The sequence below is a fragment of the Macadamia integrifolia genome, chromosome 4 (assembly GCF_013358625.1).
Source record: "Macadamia integrifolia cultivar HAES 741 chromosome 4, SCU_Mint_v3, whole genome shotgun sequence".
In the NCBI taxonomy this organism is placed as follows: Eukaryota; Viridiplantae; Streptophyta; class Magnoliopsida; order Proteales; family Proteaceae; genus Macadamia; species Macadamia integrifolia.
The window spans coordinates 22,575,158-22,597,752 of NC_056560.1; the positions used below are offsets into that span (position 1 = coordinate 22,575,158).

Genomic DNA, 22,595 nt, shown 5'->3' on the forward strand with positions numbered 1-22,595 from the left:
TATCGGAGAGTATCGTATCGTATCGGAGATACACTAAGATACGCTAAAGATACACACATAAATGGATAGGAAACATTTTTTTAAACACTTTTGCATAAAGAATTTGTTAAAAAAAACTATTGATAACATGTATTATGCATAAACACTAAATTGAGGGTATCGTACTAAGAATTCAAGGTTTGTAGTTGTCCCATAAATGTAAAATCCTTGTTCCCAACCTTGATTTCCACTTTAGTTAGAGAGAAATATGGCTAACAGCAACTTTGGAACAAAAACCCTTCAAAAAATCGTGTGTTTTCTGAAAAATTACCCATCTTGGCCATTATATGACTGATACTCACCGATACGTATCGATACTCACCGATACGTACCGATATATATCGATACTCACCGATACGTATCGATTCTCACCGATACGTATCGATATATATCGATACTCACCGATACGTGCCAATATATACCGATACGTATCGATCGATACATACCGATACTCACCGATACGTACCAATACATACCGAAACATATATTTTACCTCAATTTTATAATTTTCATAGTCGTATCGAGGCATATCGTATCGTATCGATGTGTATTGGTGGTGTATTGATGCATATCGGTATGTATTGTAGGATATATATCGATACGAAAGGATTTTAAAAATTTCATGTATCGTATCGGTCGGCTAAATTTAAGATACGTATCGGAGGGTATCGTATCGGTATCGGAGATACTTAAAACCATGGTTGGATCGCAATTTATCATGCGTCTCTTTTAGTCACTTCTCCATTGTGGATGTGTTGAAGGTGCGGAGCTCGGCCTGCAATTCTTTGGGAATGCTTACTGTCTTCTCTGGCCAATTTGCCAATGATGCCTTGACTTTGCTTATGGACATGCTCAACGATGATTCAACTGTTGTTAGGTTGCAAGCTTTGGAAACAATGCACCTTATGGCAAAGTCTGATAATCTGCGGGTGCAAGAAACACATATACATATGGTATTCTCTGGTCATGGCCAATGTCCTGTTGTGCTAATCAAAATATCCTTTATCTTTGACATCTTTTTTCCTTGAAAGAGTTGGCTTTTCTTTACTGATTCTGGATTTTTACTTCTTTGGTATTTGCAGTTTATTGATTGTCTGATGGATACCAGTTCCTTAATTAGATATCAAGTTAGAAAGATCTTTCAGCTAATGAAGTTACCTGTTCCAGAGATGTTTGCATCCTTAATTTGTGGTCTTTTAACCAATTTGGAAAAATACCCACAGGTGTGATGATCTATTGCTTATTTTGTTCCATCTCTCCTTGCTTGTTACCATCTTGGCTAATGCTTTCACTCTCTGTTCTTTAGCTTGTCTTATTTCTTTTTTCATATCTTTGTTGTGGCTATTGCAGATTTCAGTACAGATAAATACAGCATGGGATATTTTCATGCATAATTTGGTGTGCTCATTGAAAAATACACGGAAAACTTTGGCATATATGTAGAATACGAGTATAATTTATTTCAATTCTTAAATTGTGAAATATAGAATAAATACGGAAAAATATGGCAAAAACATGCATAATCATTTAGAAGATATAGAAAAAGTAATGCTTTTACTCTGTTCTTTAGCTTGTCTTATTTCTTTTTTCATATCTTTGTTGTGGCCATTGCAAATTTCAGTACAGATAAATACAGCATGGGATATTTTCATGTATAATTTGGTGTGCTCATTGAAAAATACACGGAAAACTTTGGCATATATGTAGAATACGAGTATAATTTATTTCAATTCTTAAATTGTGCAATATAGGCCAAATACGGAAAAGTATGGTAAAAAAATACATAATCATTTGGAAAATATAGAAAAATTCGGTGAATAATACGACTACAGTATAAAATTTGTGAATCATCCCAAATCTTTGAAAAATATGGAGTTTGGTACATATTTTTAAGAGTTGTAAAAAATATGGCAAAAAATAGAGGAAGTTATACTGTGGTACAGACAAACGGTTCATATGCCTGCTTTTTATTTTCCCTGATCAATTAACGTTTGCCAAGTAGTAAGTAAATAATTGTTTCTACTCACGTACCAGTCCGTCATAATTTCTTCCCCCCCACCCTCTTTCTTTTTCAGGATGAGGATGATGTCTACTCTGTTTTATTTAATACTGGTAGAAGTCATGGAAACTTCGCAGTCAGCTTTTTGAAGGATGTTGCTCATGAGGTTGTAGTCTCCTCTCTTGAATCTTAAGCTCCCCATCAATTGTGTAATTATGTTTATTATCAGGAACAAAACTTTGGTTGAGATTTTGTACAGGTACCAATCAGGAAATGGCATATATTCTGCACAGGGTATTTTGGTCTATGTGTGTGGTAATAGTTTTTGTATATTGATTAAAAAACCCTTGTCCTGTATGTCTTTTATAAACTTCTGCAGAGGATTTTCCCACATTATTACCATTTGATAATTCTCCTCCCTACCTCTTCGAGATATCACCAAAGTGGGCATACCCGGTGTACGAGGCTCCCACATGTGCGAGGTCCGGGGGCGAGAACTAAGCAGCCTTACCCCAAGAATGTTGGGAGGCTGTTTCAACCACTTGACCACCATGTCGTAACATTTGTACCTTACCGATGGACCAAGCGTGCCCCTATGGAACATTTTTTTTAATTGATAGAAAAGAAACAGACTTCTTCAGACTGTACAAAGTTTGGCCTAGATTTAGGGGTACATATGGACTTAGACTGAGGTAAACCTAATTGGCCTGGCCTTAAGCTTGAAAACCTAAAGCACATTAATATATTGAGCTTGGGTTTAAACTCCTAGTCAGACTTAAGGTGCACTGACCTTTTGCTGATCTGGATGGCCTCTGTTTGGTCTTGTAGACCCATAGAGATGTAATACAGAAATGTGGAAATTCAAGAGAGAGGGAGAGGGAGGGTAGTAACAGCCAGCCTGTGGAGGAAAAAAAAAAAAAACCGATAGACATTGTGGCTCTGCTGATACACTGCATAGTAGATTGGATAGTTCCTCTTAGACACTGATTTGAACTGAGCAATCTGAAGATCCAATGAGCCTGATTTACACAGTAACTGATACACTAATAGGTTGGACTTGGATGGTTCCTGACAGGTACTGATTTGCATTGGACAATCTGATTGATTTACCACTTATCTGTAAAACCATGCCAAGAACTCTCTTCAACGCCGAAGTACAATTTATGGTGTCCTCTTCTGCCACTTCCACAAAGCTTCAAATCCATAATAGATGTGGATCACTGAAATTGTCTATTAATTTGAGTCTTACAATCACTTTTAGGTAACTGGAACACTCATGGTTTGCTGGTAAAGTGATGCAGTTCCAACAAGGGGTTTATACAAGGAAAACCAAGACCAAGGTCGACCCAAGTGGCTGACTGGGTCGACCCAGATCTGGTCCAAGACAGCCCACGGTTTAGGCTATTGATGGGGTTACTAATTAGTTATTTAGTTTCTATTTTGAAGTCCTAAATTAGTTTCTAATTTCAAGTCATTGTTAGTTTTTAATTTCTGTCTAGACTAGTTTCTATTTTCATTATATTCTAATTTCCAGTTTTTAGTAATTGCTTGTAATCAATTTTTAGTAACTCAGATTTAGTAACTCTGAATTACTATTACTTGTAAACCCTCCTCATCATTATAAATAAATGATATGGCTCTTTTATGAGCCACGATTTTGACAATTAAAAAAAGAAAAGCTTCATGCTGTTGCCTCTGGGTTTTCTCCATGGCTATACCTTTGTGTTTTATCAAGGGTTAGGGATTGGTGTGTGATCCGATCGACACTCTGCGACGAGAAGTCCGGGTGGGTCTTTTCTTATCTGGTTTTCTTATTGGATCTCTTCTCCAGCAGTTCAGGTAAGTGATCAAACTTCTCTGTAGATTTCTGGGTTGGTCTTCTCTGTTTTCTCCCTGTCGGCCTAGCTGTTCTTCAAGTTCTGACCATCCGATGGCCACCAAACTTTGATTGAAGGCTAGTTCCTTCCTGAAGGTGGTTCGATCCAAATTTCACGCCCATCAGACTAGGGGTTTATCTGGTCGGGTGATTTTTCTGATCCTGGCCAATTGTATTTCTGCCCAGAATTGAGTTCTGGTTTGATGGTTTTGTTGCTGTGGTATTGCTGCTATGTATGGCCTATTTAATACCCTAGTTTCTGATACTGTTTAGTCCTACAGCTGGTGATAACTGATTTCTGCAATTCTGAGTTCTGAGTTCCCTGTGTTGCTGTTTTGTGGAATCGATTCTGGTTTTACCTAATCTGTGATGAAGTTGGTTGCTGCCCTTGTTCCTAAATGGACTGAATCTTCTAATAGTAACTTGAGATTATCATATGCTATTTAATATTCTACTGTTGAAGTTTCCTGAAGCTATTGGGATTGACTGCAAGGTTCTAGAACCTGATGTCCTGATTTGTTAGTATACTGTTGTTGGTTTACTTGGTGGATTTTTGTTGTTATTTGGTTTAAAAGTTCCTACAGTTTTGGGTCTGGTTTGGTTGTCCAATCCATCCTTACATTATAAAGGATGTGGGTTGTGGTACTTTCAGGCTAGAGATCAAATCCCTTCCCACTCCCCCCTATACTTATTTATTGGAGAAAAAAGGGTGTGGGTAGCTGGAGCAATTTCATGGAGAAGCATTCTTTTCTCTAGATTGCGTTGTCTCAGAAATTGGTACATTAACTTTTGAAATCAGCCCCCTCTTGGAATTGGTCGGATTGTAGGAACGCCCCTTTAATATGGCCCTGTATAACATTTCCCCCCCCCCACCCCCCACCCCCCACCCCACATGTTTCTTGTCCTGTTATTTTTTTTCCTTCACAGTTTTAAATCAACTCTCATGTTTGCTCAAATGGCTTGCCAACTCCACTCAAAGTCTGCTGGTGAGTGCTCATGCGATGCACCCTTGGATTCTAGACTTACGCATGTGAAAACCTTTCATACTTTGATGGTTGATGATCCCTTTCTCCCTCAAATTTATCTCTCTTTTGGTTTGTAGGGGGAATGAGAAGCCCTAGCAACCCCTCCCACTCCACCTCACACCCCCACCCCAAGAAGGGGGTTTTTTTTGGGGGTGGGGGGAATAATAAAAAGCGAGGGGAGAGTGGCAGCTGGGTGAACTGGTATCCTCACATAGTGGGTCTACTCAAGAAGCAATATGTTTCCCAGTTGGTGAAAATAGCAGCATTTTATTAATTAGATTAGTGATCTAAGCAGCATAATTAATGTCTAGACTGAATTCTAAACATTATAAAGTGGTAAGACTTGGAATTTTAAATACAAAACAATTATTTTGGCACAAGATGCATTTCCACAATGAATAGTCATGGTCTTATACTAGTGAAGCATTATTGAAACTTGTAGGAACATGCCATCTGACACCACTTGAGGGAGATAGAATCATTGATAAACTCATTTTAGAATCATTGATAGACTCATTTTGGTTGATATATACAGGAACTTTGGGCCATATCAAACCGAGAATGACTGTTTTTATCTATTATCTTTCTTCTTTGCTTCAGATGGAACCTTCCTGTGAAGGGGATTTTAGTTTTGATACAACAAGAGTGACTGCATTGTTTGTGTTAGCCATCTCAGTACCACTTTCACATGAACGGCATATTGGCACTATGCCTCCAAGAATATTTCGTTATGCAATTCCTTTGATCGGGAGGATATCTCGCATTTTGGGTGATGAAATAGATCAGGAAGCTCTTTTTGGTTACTTATCTCATTGCAGTCGATCCTTTAATTTTGCTGCTAAAGAATTGAGCTTTAGAGAGGATGAGTTCACAGTGCCCGGGGTCAAAGAAGGTATTCAAAAGTTAGAATAATTATGCGAATTAGTTTTTACAGGATGCCTCTATGTCAAGTTTTCGATGGATGTGCTGAAATTCAGTTTATCTGGAACTCAGGGTGTGTGGCAACTTCATTTGAAAAACATCAACTCAAGCGGATCACCATACATGAGGAATCAACAGATGCCGTGAAAGTGATTCTAAAAACAATTGCAGAAAGCTGGCCACTGATACATGCAGGATGCACTGGTGAAGTACTAAAGACATTGAAGTATTAATCAGACTGTGTTTCTCATTCATCTCTTACATTTCTTTGATTTATTGTTTGATTTCCTTAGAAGCATTCATTAGTTCCATCTACAAAAACCTTTAGGGGGTGTTTGGTTCGATTGTTTTGTTGGTACATGTTTTGATTATGGATGTAACTCATTTGAAGGAGTTTTTTTGGAACAATTTCCTTGTTAGAATAACTGTTTGTTTACCCTGAGTTTGTCAATTGATTTTGAGTGGAAAACTGTTTGGTTACCCTAACTCTGTCTGTTGATTTTTCTTGGATAACTGTTTGGTTTCCTGTGAGTCTCTGAACTATGTTCTTTTAGAATTAAAAAAATAAAAATAGAATAATAATAAAAATAAGTTTTCACTAATGGACTTCTTTATCTACGCTTTTGAACTATTTCAGAGATAAAAAAAAAATGTATAACATGGTTTCCACTGATGGACTTCTTTATCTACCATTTTAAACTATTATGGAGATGATCATTTTAAAATATTTTATCAATAATTTGAAACCTATTAGAAGGAATAATGGTTTATCAAGAACCATTATGTGGTTTGACAGAATTATATATCCCTAAATATCAATTTTTCATGGTAAATGTAATTGAATTTCAGAAATGTGTTTTCTTATCTAACGAAGAAATAGTTCATAAGAACTAAATTAAAAACTCATCTCTTTAAATAGCTTTAACTCATTAGGTTAAACAAATGATACATTAAATTTTTTTTTTAAATAGGTAAGCATGGATAGAACCAAATTCTCATTTCATTGATAATAAGCAACCATATAGTTCTTCAGAAATGCAAACACATACTATCTTATCTACTCAAATATTTAAAAATTATAAATAGTATAGCTATTACAATATGACCTATCACACTCAGGATATTCTTCATACTACAGATCTCTTCAGTAAGATTTTTCAACTCTTCCTTTATCTGCTTCATTTGTACATTCCTTTCATCTATAATTGTTGGAATAGCATCTCTGGCAACAATAAACCCATTTGGTGCACCCACGGGTTCACACCAAGAGAAGAAGCCACAGTAATATAACTTGTTCATGTTGCGGACATAATTAGAAATTCTAACAGCTGCCCTTTTTTGACAGCCACATCTTAAGTTCTTATACATTAATGGAACTTGAGAGCTGTTGACTTCACTAGCACTGCTTGATGACATACTTTAACTGCAAAATAAACAATAAGATATATACTATTACATCTCAATTTGATTGGTTTTAGTAGCTAGTTTGCTTTCTCTCTCTAAAAAATATATAAGATTAGGGAAAAGGGGTTATGGTTTGGTAGGATATTAGAGAGAGTTATATTAGATGCATCAATACCAACAAAGAAACTAGAAACAATAACATAACAAAAAAAAAAAAAATTTAGGTTCTATACTGTAATGATTGTTTTTTCTTTGTTATTGTTTCTAGTTTCTTTATTGGTATTGATGCATCTAATATAACTCTCTCTAATATCCTGTCAAACCACAACCCCCTTTCCCTAATCTTGTATATTTTTGAGAGAGAGAGAGAGCTAGCTGCTGAAACCAATCAAATTGAGATGTAATAATATATGATTTTATTATTTATTCTGAAGTTAAAGTATGTCATCAAGTAGTGCTAATGAAGCCAACAATTCTCAAGTTCCATTAATGTAAAGGAACTTAAGATGTGGCTGTCAAAAAATGACAGCTGTTAGAATTTTTTATTCTGTCAGCAACATGTACAAGTTATATTACTGTTGCCCGGATTTTCCGAAAGGAGGTTGTTGCTTCTTCTCTTGGTGTGAACCCGTGGGTGCGCCAAATGGGTTTATTGTGGCAATTGTAGATGAAAGGAATGTACAAATGGAGTATATGAAGAAAGAGTTGAAAAATCTTACTGAAGAGATCCGTAGTATGAAGAATACTCTGAGTGTGATGGGTCATATTGTAATAGCTATACTAGTTGTAATTTTTATATATTTGAGTGGATAAGATAGTATGTGTTTGAATTTCTGAAGAACTATATAGTTGCTCATTACCAATGAAATGAGAATTTGGTTCTATCCATGCTTACCTATATAAAAAAAGAAAAGAAAAAAGAACGTATTAGCTGTTCAACTAAATGAGTTAAAGCTATTTAAGGAGATGAGTTTTTAAATTTATTAAATTAAAAAATCACTTATGAACTTTTTCTTTGTTAGATAAGAAAACACACTTATAAAATTCAATTACACTTACCATGAAAAATTGATATTTAGGGGTATATAATTTTGTTAAACCACATAATGGCTCTTTATAAACCATTATTCCTTCTAATCGGTTTCAAATTATTGATAAAAACTTTTAAAATGATCATCTCTATAATATTTTAAAATGGTAGATAAAGAAGTCCATCATTGGAAACCATGTTATACATTTTTTTTTTCCATTTCTAAAATAGTTCAAAAGTGTAGATAAAGAAGTCCATTAGTAGAAACCTTTTTTTTTTGTTTTTTTAATTCTAAAAGAACATAGTTCATAGACTCACAGGAAACCAAACAGTTATCCAGGAAGAATCAACAGACAGAGTTAGGGTAGCCAAACAGTTTTTCATTCAGAATCAACTGACATAATCAGGGTAACCAAATAGTTTTTCACTCAGAATCAACAGACTCAGGGTAAACAAACAGTTATTCTAACAAGGAAATTGTTCCAAAGAAACTCCTTCAAATGAGTTACATCCAGAATCAAAACATGTACCAACAGAATAATCGAACCAAACACCCCCTTATATTGTTTAAAAAAAAAGAAAAAAGAAGAAGATAATTTGGTTTTGGACCTAGGTTGCTAGTGTATGGCTGTAGATTGTACCCTGCTGCATACTTTCTTTAATATAGCCTATTCTACACACCATTTCGTACTAGAAACGCACAAAATTCAATTAAAACAACTCAAATATGTATTAGGAATGAAGAACCACCATTTAAAGTTTCATTACAATTGTTCCTCCGACTCTTCGTCAGTACCACAGAGTTCTGCCGTTGGCGAAACCGTTCCTCACCATCACAAAGAAGAGCTATGTCTTGGTATGCCTGATGAAATCTTGCACAAATCTATATACCTTCAACGTGGAACCTTGCACAAATCTTGCTCAAATCAAGAAAATCGTCGTTTTAGATACGTTTTGGTCCCCAACATCTTGTTCCATTAAGAAATTGAGGTGATTTGGCAAAAAAATTCGAGAGTGCTAGGATTTTTTTCTCTTCATGTGTCGAAACGTGCGAAAGCTCACGAATGGGACAAAATTTCGACCGATATTGATTGACTTATGTTTTTAAACTAGGGCTGGTATCATTTCGCCGAAATGATAACGAAATATCAAACTATGCTAGTAACCACTTGGCTCTTTTCAGACTATCCGTAGGCTTTGTTCTCTAAATATGGTGTACATGGAGATCACCTTGAGAGAGGGAGGGTGGGGTTATGTTTACCTACTGTGACATAACCTTGCCAGAAAATTTACCCCTTTTGATGACTTTATGCTGTATGTACACAATTGGGTGCTGCATATGTAGTGCCTGTTCACTGGTGGCAACATTTCCTCTCTCCTCTCCTTCCCCTCAGCCCCTCCCCCTAAGAAATAAATAAACAAATAAGAGAGTGGATTGGGTTATGGTGGTGGAAATGGTGTCCCCTCACCTGCTGAAGATCATGTTATTTCAAAGAACTAATAATCTTGAACATCGAAACTAGGGCTTGTTTTGATTTTCTCACCATCAACTTAATGAATGTGATTGTTAGTAATGGTATACTAGAGTGGGTTATCATGATTTATCTTCAAATCCTTGGCCTGCACACCATGTCTTGAGTAGTCCAGTGATTGAAGCTGTATACAAGGCTTGCTCTAATTTCGTGACATGCTACACTATCTGATTCTCTTACATGCAGGGGATGCAAGGAAGAGCTAATAACAATTGCCATGGACTCACCTGAATCTATCAGAATGTTGGCCTTTATGTCTAACTATATTCGGGTAATCAAACTGCTGGCAAAGGCATGCAAGCATCTTCTTCTATCCAAAAAGCTCCAGTTTTGTAGAATGGAGAGGTTGAATCTTTTATTGGAAAAACTGGATGCAAGTCTTAGAGAATTGAGGTACAGGTTCTCAGGATCGACTACAAAGGAAGAATTGCATGTCTTAGAGCTGGTGCTATTCAGTTTTGCAATGAGATTGTCCCAGGTTGAAATATTCTGTCATCAGACTGCATTTAAGAGAATGAAGGGAACAATTTCGCGTGTGGAGCTTCTTTGTAGGGAAGGATCCACTGAACCTTCTGAGTTTGTTAAAGAAGTACAGAAATCATTTTCTCAAGCTGGCACTTTCAATAATGAATCTTCTTCTGATCCATTCCTACTTAAGAGGTCACTTGAGTTCTTCTCCCTTAAGCAGGTTGAGATACACGGAAGCCTCAAGCACATAAAGGCAGAAGTGGATGTCCCTCATAATGACTCTGAACACCCTCTTACCTTCATTTCAGGTCTTCCAGTGGGTGTCACATTCCAGATTTCTTTGTATAATATTGATAGGGAGGACAGGTTTTGGTTGCAAATGGCTGTGGGTGAGTACACTCAGTATGCATTTCTGGACTTGATCCAGTTTGAAGGCTGTGATGAGGTCAGAACAACTACATTAACTGTACCCTTTTACAGGACTCCGAAAATGATTTCTTTCGTATTGAAGGCATGTATAGGTAGAGAATGTTTATTTGAGGATGTTGACTTCGTGAAGGGTCAGCCAGGTCCCAAACATGAGCTTATATTTCTTTGCAAGGTAAAAGAAGTATATCTGCTCAATGGTGGTTAATGGGTATTTAGGTTGGACATTTGAAAAGTGGATGGCACCAAAAATGTGAGTACACATTTCCAGGCGGCAAAATGAAGTTTCCCTGGTGGAATGGACTGAACAGTTGTGTGATGTGTGGGTGCTGGGCGGAGGGGGTGTTGGCCATCCATCACACAATGTGGTATGAAAAATTGCAGTTTTTGGCAAGGATTGGCCTGCACCTACATCTGTAATTGAAGCTCATGTATCAACAGGAAGTTTGAGACAATAAATTGTTTTTTTATATAGGAGGAAATTCTTGCTGCTTTGTTCTGGGGATGTTGGTGGGCAAGAAATTTGGGGATTTTTGAAGAGCAAATTTTGATCCTGTAGTGTCAGTGGCGCTGAGTAGACTCCCTAGCAGGATGGATTTGCTATTGTACATGCTTCCATAATTTATGGGGCTTAACTTTTACAATGTAGTTACAACAAGACTTTTTTTCCAGAGAAGTAGGTGATGTGTAAATAGGCTTAAAGACAATGCATTGGCGCATACAAACAAGGGGCTTTTGGTTATGTGTAAATAGGCACCCATATGTCTATCTTCTCTCCATGAAAAAGATATTGCTGCACCTTATCTTGGAGAGGAGAGAGATAGACATAGGAAGCGTTCGCCATAGACTATGCTTCTAGATGGGAAACTACTTCCCTTTTTAGTATTATATGTATGCTATAGCATTAAAATCATTATCTTTCTATTTGTTAATCCAATGCCTAGAGCAGGCGTTGGGAAGTCAGTTGATTGACTCTTGTCACATGGGTGTGTGAGTTTGTATTTATCGAGTTTCTCCCTCTTGCTCTAGATTGTGTGAGTAAAAGTTCCATTGGGTTGTTTACTAGGAATAATGAAAAAAAAAAAATTCAAAAGGATTTTAAAAAATCATTTTTAGGTGAATTATTTTCAACTTTGTTCCATAAAGAAGTCTTTGAAACTGATTCACCAACCTTAAGGGAAAAAAAAGGACTACTTTTCATCGGTAGAACACATATATCTTCATATTAAGATCGTGAAATCACCATCCTTTACATCCATGGCATATTAGGTATGATTTTATCATAATCTTAATCTATTGTGTCAGTTTTAAGAGACTCCAGATTAGTGGTTGGCAGGTAAGAATCCTCTGTGTGCAATTCTGTCGCAAGCTGGGTTTTAAAAACAGGAATCGGTGATGGAATTCGGATTGGCTCGGAAATGGCTGGAGTCGGCCGGAATCAGTCCCACTGGACCCTAGAATCGGCCATTTTATTTGAAAACCCACCGAGTCTGGAAAATCTTGGCAGGAATAAGAATTGGTTCCGACCGATTTCCGATTTTGAAGCCCTGACTCACAACTCCAAAATTAAAAGGCAAACGGCGCGAATGTGCCGTTCAAACTTCAAAGCTCTGTTCTTTTCCCCCATTCCTCCAACGTCATCTCCCTCTCCCTCTCCGATGTACTCCGGCGCTGTTGATTCCATCACCCACCAAATCAGCTCAAACCCTCCTCATGAATCAAAGCCCTAGACTTCTCTGTCTGAAACTCCGAATCTTTTTCATCTTTCTTTGTTTTCTTTCTCATCTGCTTCAAACTTTCCTCCCTTCATTCTTCAGTTCCGAGATGCTGTCTAGATACGGCCATGGAAAGGGAGGATAACCTTCCACCCCCACCTGCAACTTCCCAAAGCTTCTCGCGTCTCTCTCGTGCCTTCTCTTCATCCTCATCATCGACGACATCCTCTTCATCGTCATCCTCATCATCTTTAACCCCAGATTTTGTTCGGCATGTACAAGCCGCTCTCAAGCGTCACAGGCCTCTTGGTAACTCTTCTCCTCTTTTGAATTTCTCAATTCTAGGGCTTAATTTCTTCTAGTTCGTAACTTGTTAAAAAATTATGAAATATAGGGTTCTGTGTGTGGATTTCCAGGTACAGTGCAATCTGAAAGTCTCCGACCAAGACGTGTACTGGTATCCCAGAGAGAATCGGAGAAGGGCAGTGAGAAGTCTGAAGACGCCGTGTTATCGAGACAGGCTAATGCAACGCATGATTTGATTGCTGGGAGGGAAAATGCGATTGCTGTTGCTGGAGAAGTTCCTGATGATTCATCAATTACTCCTCCTTCCAATTCGGCAACAGGCGCACAAACTCATGACCAAAACTTAGAGCCATTTGGTGTGAAGGGAGAAAATACAAAACTTGATCTGGATGGCCGAAATGATGATGGAGTTTCTTCTTCGTGTCTAGAATCTCAACACCTCCCAGCGGTTGATGTTCCAAATAAAGGTCAAATTTCTTTGGGCAGCAATGTGGATCCCCACAGTGAGTAACCTCTTCTTGGAAGTTGGATTTGGTAACAGATACTTTTCAATTGAAATGATTATCTTAAGCAGCTTTTTCTGTGGCATGTCTTGTACCCCATAGTTTTGTATATGCAAGGGCTGATGAACGAATGGCCTCTGAAGGGGACAACTTGTAATCTCATTTGAATTTTCTTGCATTGTTAGAAATGGAATGGATTGGGAGCAATCGGGTGGAGATATCTACTGCTAATGATCACAACTTGAAGCAACGAGAATCTCAGCAACCAGAAGTTTTGGGCATCAGCTTGAGATCAGATGGTGGAATCTCTTCATTGCTTGCAAAAAGAAGTGCTTTGTACCAGGACCAGCGACATCAATCAATGACATTTATCGGAAAAGACATTGCCCACCCCATGACTCAATCCTCGCTTGTGGTTTCAACGTGTGCAACCACAACATCAGTCCATTCATTATCTGCACCAATGCTGACTTCAAAAACCTACACCTCTTGTCTTCAAGATAGTAGTTCCCGTATGGACAAAGAACCTTTAGAAGAGCTCAAGGGAAATCCTCAACCTACAGCTCAAGGTGATGCCGTGAAGCCATGTTCTACATTTCAATACAACAGTGAGATGGTAATAGACCAGAAAGATATTCCAAATCAATCATCTGCCTTTGCTTTCGATGCTGCATTGAGAGTTAATGATCATGGCATTTTAAAGGTTCAGCAAGACTGTAACGTGAAGGAATGCGAGCAGCCACATAATGCACAAGTTGACCATGGGAAAGGTTCTCAGTTTGATGATAAACCAAAGGAAGGGAAGGAATTTCCAGTTAATGGTCCTGATGTAACTTGTCAGGCTCCATCGTCAAGAAACACATATTCGGATGTGAAATTGGAACCTTCCAAATCAGGAAAACCAGAAAAGGCTTCAACTGGAAAAGGGGCATCAGTTCGTAAAAAGAATAACAATGCTGATTTGTTCTTTAGAGTTAATGGGAAACTCTACCAAAAGCTTGGCAAGATTGGGAGTGGAGGAAGTAGTGAGGTCTACAAAGTCATTTCAGCCGATTGTACAATCTATGCCCTTAAGAAGATCAGGCTTAAGGGTCGTGATTATGCCACTGCATGTGGGTTTTGCCAGGAGATTGGGTATCTAAACAAGCTAAAGGGAAAAAATAACGTCATTCAGCTTATTGACTATGAGGTACCAAACTGTTTAATCACATACATTGTATTTCTGTGATGTGAATATCTTTATTTATCTCTTGTTAATCATGTTCATAGTCTAATGCTTTTCTATGCTACATTTATATAATATTTACTGCTAATTTTGACAAAAGCGCTAATATGACTTTTAATTGTATGACCATGAAATCACATAAAAGTGATTTGGAGAGAAGCGTGGCATATTTTTTATGAACTCAGTACCAGTTAAAGTAAAATGGGGAAATCGATATTTCTATAGTGAAAAGGCCAGGGCACAATCCATAAAAGAGATGGTATCAAGATGGGCTTTCCACTATTGTTTCATAAAATTCACTCACACAAACAGAAGTTACAGAACTAATAAGAAATCTCTTACTACCAAAAAAAAAATCCCTTCTAAGCTGTTCGACAGCAACTATTTTTGGAGTTCCGTGGCAGGGCGAGGGGGTGGAGGTTGGGCCGTTGGGGATGTGGCTTCTAGCAGAGTCTGTCCTGTTTTTATCCAAGGGCAGACAGGGGATTCAATACCTCTCTCTCTCTCAATCAGCAAATCAGGTCTATCAGTTTCTTTACATACGGACATGGACTTGTTTACAGCTGTCCAACATGGATATGAGATGTGTCTTAATGTAGCAAGCCTAAGAATTTGTGATTGTGTTTCCTCTTAATGCCAATTCATTTACTTCTTTCCCTCCTCTCTCTCTCTCTCTCTCTCTCGTGTGTGCGCATATGCACACATGCACCAAAAAAAACACACACACACACACACACACATAGCCATTTTTTTAAGGGCATCAAATTAAAATGTCCAGTAGAGTTGAGAAGGTGGAGGTGGTTTGGAGCACACAAAGCCTACATAGAAGATCCTTGAGAAATGGATGTTGTGATCCCTCTATGACAATCAGTAAAATTTGCAATGGCTGTGACTTTTGACACTAACACAACCCCAAAAACTTAATGAAGGATCCTCTGTGATGAATCCTTTATTCATGTCATATAAATTATTTAAGTTCACAATTAGGAATCCATTAGCATTTTTGACATTTTTTATCAGACTATCTAATATACATTTTTCTTCTTAGGTGACAGATAAAATATTGCTTGAGGAAGTCATGAGTGGTTCAATGAATACAAAAGATGGCAGAATCAAGGATGATGGATACATTTACATGGTACTTGAATATGGAGAGATTGATTTGGCTCATATGCTGTCACAGAAGTGGAAAGAAATTGATAGTTCCAATTGGTCCATAGATGAGAACTGGCTCCGTTTCTATTGGCAGGTACTCTCAACACCTTTTCTTAACTCCCGGTTCTTAGGTGTAGCTGTACACTATATTGTGAGAGAAATTGTGACAATGAATTCTGCTCTTCTTTTTTTTTTTTTTGGGGGGGGGGGGAGTGGGTGTATTCAGGATTTGTCCTATGAGGATTTACTCGGAATGCTGCCAAGATATCCTTGGACTGACTGCTTTGTTCCTTGAGATGAGCTTTCTTCACCTTTCGTTCCTAATCTGTGTGATAAGTGCAGAAAATTCCTCATATTCCACACAGCTAACCTTGACAATGAATTTTTCCCCCTTTCTTCGGCTAGGTGTATTTTGGGATTCGTTCTACTCTCAGCCATCCATTTTCTGACGGAGGTGTCCGTTTAAATGAGCAATCCAATATGAAAGCTAGGAAAGAGATCTGCCTTACAGTATGTGAAAATCTCTAAGATCCTGCATCACCCACCCATTACTAAAAGACCATTCAATTTGGATGCGATGATAACCTCTTATGAGAATGAGTCAAAGCCAAACTTAACGGATAAGAATTCAGCTCTTGTTGAGTCTCCTCCTATAGACCAAAATAAGGACCACCTCACTGTCATATGACTGACAGAACCCTGTATTCCTGATGGTTCTGGTTACCTGGAGAGCAACCATCAGTTCATGTTGACAAACCCTTCAGTGGGAGGACGACTTCAAATCTGAACAACCCTTGTCTGATGTGAAATTGATAAAATTAAATGACCCCAATCCCTGAATAACAACAGTGGGAATATTTGTAAAAGACATCGCCATATCTGCCCAACAAGCTGCATTAATGGTAATCTTGTCAATAACCGGCTGAGCATCTGAACACAAGTCCTGAATCAATCTCTTATGATGCTCTTCCCTAGTACACCACATAATGGCAATAAGGACTGCCTTCCAATGAAAATTACCTTCTTCACAAAATGGTAAGATGCCAGAACCAAACTAGCTTAACAAATAACTACATCCCAGTAAAAGTCACTTTCTGTTTGAAGACCTGCAGAAGTTGGAGCCAGAATCTAAAAGCTAAGGGGTGATAGAGGAAAAAAGATTGTTGATGGATTCTCATCCTCTATACATAAGAGATACATGAGGAAGAAGGAACCATACTGATGCAGATTAATTACCAAAATAGGCTTGTTTTATTAGGAATAAGCTTAGGGTTGGGTTCCATACATGTTGGGCCTTTGATCCCATGTGTTTTGAGTGTAATAAACCACTTTTATGGGTCTAAAAGGGGGGTCTAAGATTGAATACGGGATTACTAATTAGTTTCCATTTTCATTAGTTTCCTTTTTAGTTGGGTTTGATTTGAGTTATATTTGTTTATTTAGGAGTCAAGTTATTAATTGAGTCAAGTCATTAGTAGTTAGTTTCCTTTTTCAATTAGTTTATAATCTCAGTTAGTTTATAATTTCAGTTTTTAGTAACTATTGTATTAGGAGAATATTTGGTTTCCTTTTAAGGAACCTTCTATTTTGTAATTCCCTCCTCCATTAACATTATAAATAAAGAAGAGGAGGTTTCTAAAAGCCTAGATGATTTTGATAAGAAAATAATGACTGTTGCTATTGTCTTCTTCATGAAGAGTTGTCTTGTGTTTGATCAAGGCTGAAGGAATTGGTGTTTGATCCAATTGACTCTTTGCGGTGCGAAACCCAAGAGGTTCCTTCAAGTTTTATCTTTCTTCTTTCCAAATTTTATTTTCAAGCATCTGTTACTGTTTAGAATACCAGCATATCAGGTAAGTAATCTGAACTTCCTGCAGTTTTGGGTCTAGTTGGGTGTTCAATCTAGTCCTACATTAAGTGGTATCATAGCATGGCTGGGAACAACACCCCCACCCTAGCTTCTCTTATGGAGATGCTACAGACTATGAGGACTGAGATGAAGGCTGAACAGCAAGCCTTACGGACTGAATTGAAGGCTGAATTGGATGCCAGGTTGTTGAATGAAGAGACCACACCACAACACCCTACTGGCGATTCACGTACAACACCCGAAGTAGAAACCCCATTGAATGTAGTTGCTCAGTTGATTAACAGGAGAGCAAACCCTAATCTGAGAGCACCACAGAGGGTTCCGATAGCACAACCTACTATTGAAGAGCATGTAAGAGGATATTTTCAGACTGAGCGTCCCGTGCAACAGGGGTATTCTAGAGATTCACAGAAGGTCAAGCTCGATCTGAAGGAGTTTGATGGGAGACATGACCCCCAATTGTTCTATGATTGGGTAGGTGCTCTGGATGATTATTTTGATTATTATGATTTTCCTGAGGAACGGAAGATGAAACTAGCTCGTGCCAAGCTAGTTGAGGCTGCCCGTGATTGGTGGAGAACCTATGAGTATGAACTGGAGGACCGTGGTAGAGAACCTACTATATGGGAAGAAACGAAGCAAGAACTATCTGATAACTACTTGCCACGTAATTTCAGAGCTCGTATACAAGACCAGCTGAACTCTGTTCGTCAGGGAAATATGACTGTGGTGGAGTATATGAATAAGTTTGATGCACTTTATTCTCACACATGCATTAGGAAGAATGAGAGGCAATTACTTTTTTAGTTTCGATTGGGATTACGAGTTGAAATTAATAGGGGAATTGGTGTTGCTGATGTGTATACAGTGAGAGATTGCTTTGACAAGGCTCTTCGAGCAGAGGAACTTTTGGCATAGCCAAGTAGAAGGTTTGGTTACCAAGCTAGGGAGGTCAAGAAGAATTTTCCAGGCACTAAACCTAACACTTCAATACCCCCAAGAACCACAACTCCTTTATGTGAAGTGAAGATACCTCTATTCAAACAAAAAAAACTTGAAGTCAAGGTTCACATTGAAGAATTGGTTCTTGAAGCTTCAAAGACAGAAGGTCAAGAGATAGAAGATTCACCTGAAGAGTTCTACATTGAAGAGAGCATAATAGACAAGACTGAAACCATGGAAGAAGACTCCAGTGAAGGATTCTACATTGAAGAGAGCATAATAGACAAGACTAAAGATGTGGAAGATGAGGTAGTGATTGAAAGTATTCCACAACAAGTCTTTGAGATTCATGATGAAAAGGAAGCGTTTGTTCCAATACTTGATGAGAAGGTTACCAACATTGACGACTCTATGCACACGACATTCACAGTTGGTATTGATTCAGAGGTTGAGCATATAGATTTTGTTATGCCATCATGGTTCTTTGAAGAGAAAGCTCCACACCTTGAAGACTACCTTCAAAAAATCTACAAGCAATCAGAATTTTGTTTGGGAATGGTTAAAGTTGCTACGCACATGTTGTTTCCTCCTTATCACTGCAAAATTCGAGGACGGATTTTTTTAAGATGGGGAGAGTTGATGCAGATTAATTACCAAAATAGGCTTGTTTTATTAGGAATAAGCTTAGGGTTGGGTTCCATACATGTTGGGCCTTTGATCCTATGTGTTTTGAGTGTAATAGACCACTTTTATGGGTGTAAAAGGGGGGGTCTAAGATTGAATACGGGATTACTAGTTAGTTTCCATTTTCATTAGTTTCCTTTTTAGTTGGGCTTGATTTGAGTTATATTTGTTTCTTTAGGAGTCAAGTTATTAATTGAGTCAAGTCATTAGTAGTTAGTTTCCTTTTTCAATTAGTTTATAATCTCAGTTAGTTTATAATTTCAGTTTTTAGTAACTATTGTATTAGGAGAATATTTGGTTTCCTTTTAAGAAACCTTCTATTTTGTAATTCCCTCCTCCATTAACATTATAAATAAAGAAGAGGAGGCTTCTAAAAGCCTAGATGATTTTGATAAAAAAATAATGGCTGTTGCTATTGTCTTCTTCATGAAGAGTTGTTTTGTGTTTGATCAAGGCTGAAGGAATTGGTGTTTAATCCAATTGACTCTTTGCGGTGTGAAACCCAAGAGGTTCCTTTAAGTTTTATCTTTCTTCTTTCCAAATTTTATTTTCAAGCATCTGTTACTGTTCAGAATACCAGCATATCAGGTAAGTAATCTGAACTTCCTGTAGTTTTGGGTCTAGTTGGGTGTTCAATCTAGTCCTACATTACATACTAGCTATCATTCTGCAGCAGATCACAAGTTAGCGCGTTCTTGTGGGTTATCTCACACCCCAGTGTGTTGGGTTTCTCTCTCTCTCTCTCTTTTATTTTTGATTTTTGATTTTTGATTTTTGATTTTGATTTTTTTGCTTACGATGTTTGGTGGGGGGGTGCTTATTGGGCTTCTGCTTATGGGCTTTTGGAAGCCAGCTTCTAGGTGGTAGATTCAACCAAAAATGATGGTGTGGTGCATGTGGAATCTTTACCACCTCCAGAACATGCACTTAGTGGGGCTTGGACATTCCAAAAAGCCTTCAAGGGAAAAGGGCAGCTCTGATTGTTCCCACTTTTCATTTTTGGAGTAGTTAACTTACACAGAACCACAAAGAAAGATTTGGGGCACAGTTACCATCTCAATTTGCGATCTTGATTCTTTTGTCCTCGCAACCCTAAAATGAGAAAAAACCCTGGTGGCCATCATGGAGTCTCCAAAATTCAGAATCTTGAAATCCTTTACAAGATACTAACCCCCACAGATTATACCCCAAACAATATAATTAAAAGAGCACCTCGCAGGGTGGAGATTTATGACCACAAAACTTAACAACCCCCATGGGTGAAGTTATAATTAATGAGGTTATAGAACAAGGCCTTGACAAGGCACACAAGAGCCAACAAAATAGATCCCAAAATTTATACCCAAAAAAACAAAACCTATGGGATAAAACCCTGCGGCTTAGGGTATTGGAGGTTACCTGCAGTTAGCTCTGTAGGTTCCAGATGAGACTGAAACCAGGGTCGATTGTAGATCTTAGAGGTAGGAACAAAACCTCCAAACTTGGTTGGATTCTGTAGGCAGGTGTAGGAGATAGGCAGTTTCTTGATTTCAGACTTCTGGAGAGAGATGATGAATAAAGAATTTCAAGAACAGTAGCAGCTTGCTTCGGATGACTCTCAAGTGTAGATCAAATGAGCCTCTGATGTTGTAGAACAAACCATGACACTACTGGACAGAACTGACTTCATCTTGGGAGGATTCTTGAATTTGATAGAGGCTGATACAGGACTTCTTGATCTGGCCGATAGGTCTTTCAGGGGGATTCTGTTGCTGGTCGATTCTTACTCTCTTTAAGGCTGATCTGGTCTGATTTGTTTGGCTGTGGAATGCAATAACAGTGAACAAAAAATAACGGCAGAACTGGAATGCAGAAAATAAAAGGAAATAAGATAACATGGGAGAGGAGGTGGCTATCTCAGCATGGGCTTCTCACCCACAACTATCTCAGCTGCTCCAAGCAATTAGTTGCAAACTTTCTTTCATTCAATTCTGTTCAATAACAGTACATATGGTTCTCCATTTATAGAGGGAAAATTTACAATCATAATATGACTAGGAGCTAGTTTCCAAAGAGGACTAGACACTCCTACTACAACTAGGAATTCAAAATAGGACTAGGACTTGACTTTATGACTCCAACACGGAGTAGGACTGACTAACTAATAGTCCATATAAGACTTTATAACCAACCAATGGCCTAATAGGCCTTTATTGAATTACATAACAACTAATTAAACTAATGAATTAAATCCCGTCTTCCTACCTTTTACCAATATTTTAGGCTCATTAAAGTGGCCCATTTAAAAGAAAACCCATGGGATCAAAGGCCCAACACATACATAACACAACCTAATGCTTATTTGCAATAACATAAGCCCAAGTGACTTATCTACATCAGACTCACTCCACCAAAAATCGTCTAGAGATCTGATTACTCCCATTTTACCTAATCGATTGAAGCATTAGAAGAAAACTCATCTAATAGTGGGATGGATGAAGTGAAGAGGTACAACCGGAGTTCTGTGTGATCGACATATTCCTTTAAAGCCTAAATGGACGTTCCATAGGATTGTTGTATGACCGACTATGATGTATGAGGCGGAATGTTGGGCAGTAAAGAAGTGTTATATAGAGAAGATATGTGTAGCAGAGATGACGATGTTACGAAGGATGTGCAGAAACTAGGAAGAATAAAGTAAGGAACGAAAGTATTAAAGCTGATTTGGGAGTTGCCCCTATTAATGACAAGGTCCAATAAATTCGTTGAATGTGGTATGGTCATGTGCAACGGAGGCCTGAGGATGCCCCAATAAAGAGGAGGATCTAATTACGATTGAAAGAGCTAAAAGATCTAGGGGTCGGCTTAAAATGTGACCATAGGAGAAGTTGTGAGATATGACATGCATAGTCTAGGTCGTGTCCCAAGTATGACATCGGATAGAGCCTATTAGAGGATAAGGATCTATGTAGCTGAGTCCATTTAGTTGAGTTTCTCCTGACTTGTTGGGATGTGCCTCTTTCATCTTTCTTTCATTTCTTCTTTTCTTCTTTTCTTCATTTCTCCTTTTCTCCTTTTCTGTTTGGACCTCACTTTTTCCTACTTGTTTGCATGTATCCTTGTAGCCAATCCCATTAAGCTGGGATAAGGCCGAGTTTGTTGTTTGGCTCTACGAGCTGTTTGAGTGTCCAAGATTGAATGACCAAAAGCCATAAAGCATTCTGTTCCATATGTAAGCTCCAACCATTTGCCAAGCAAATAACTCACTTCTTTGGGGAAGATTGCCAATTGTAAAATCTCTAGATTTCACACTTGGATTCGTGGGGTATTGTATAGAATATATCTGACAGGTCACTCATCCATTTAGAAGTGACACACTTTGTAGGCTTCTAGAGGGTGGGCCTTGGCAAATGGTAAGGTTGCTCCATTGCAACCTAGTGGTCTCAATTAGAGTTGGGAAAGAGCCTCTCTATGAAGCGGGGATAAGACTGCGTAC

At 38.1% G+C, this 22,595-nt stretch overlaps 2 protein-coding genes across 6 annotated transcripts in view; both read left to right on the forward strand.

Moving 5' to 3' along the window:
• LOC122075196 (protein SIEL) overlaps positions 1-11,396 on the forward strand; it is a 21,158-nt gene extending 9,762 nt beyond the window's left edge. For all 3 annotated transcript variants that reach the window (XM_042640140.1, XM_042640139.1, XM_042640141.1), the window contains exons 5-10: positions 801-992; positions 1,122-1,262; positions 2,115-2,204; positions 5,540-5,831; positions 5,933-6,086; positions 10,013-11,396. In XM_042640140.1, the coding sequence (XP_042496074.1) occupies positions 801-992; positions 1,122-1,262; positions 2,115-2,204; positions 5,540-5,831; positions 5,933-6,086; positions 10,013-10,928 (1,785 nt within the window). In that variant the 3' untranslated portion in view covers positions 10,929-11,396. The remainder of the gene's footprint in view (positions 1-800; positions 993-1,121; positions 1,263-2,114; positions 2,205-5,539; positions 5,832-5,932; positions 6,087-10,012) is intronic.
• Positions 11,397-11,595: 199 nt separating this feature from the next.
• LOC122075197 (serine/threonine-protein kinase MPS1-like) lies at positions 11,596-16,777 on the forward strand. 3 transcript variants are annotated; one of them, XM_042640142.1, is made up of 4 exons: positions 11,596-12,744; positions 12,852-13,244; positions 13,430-14,433; positions 15,518-16,776. In XM_042640142.1, exons 1-4 carry the CDS (start codon positions 12,564-12,566, stop codon positions 15,917-15,919), a joined length of 1,980 nt encoding a protein of 659 aa, XP_042496076.1. In that variant the 5' UTR covers positions 11,596-12,563; the 3' UTR covers positions 15,920-16,776. The 3 variants fall into 3 exon arrangements, with proteins under 3 accessions (XP_042496076.1, XP_042496078.1, XP_042496077.1); XM_042640144.1 differs by having other exon boundaries at positions 15,525-15,682; XM_042640143.1 differs by having other exon boundaries at positions 12,557-12,744; positions 12,830-13,244; positions 15,518-16,777.
• The last annotated feature ends 5,818 nt before the right edge of the window (positions 16,778-22,595 follow it).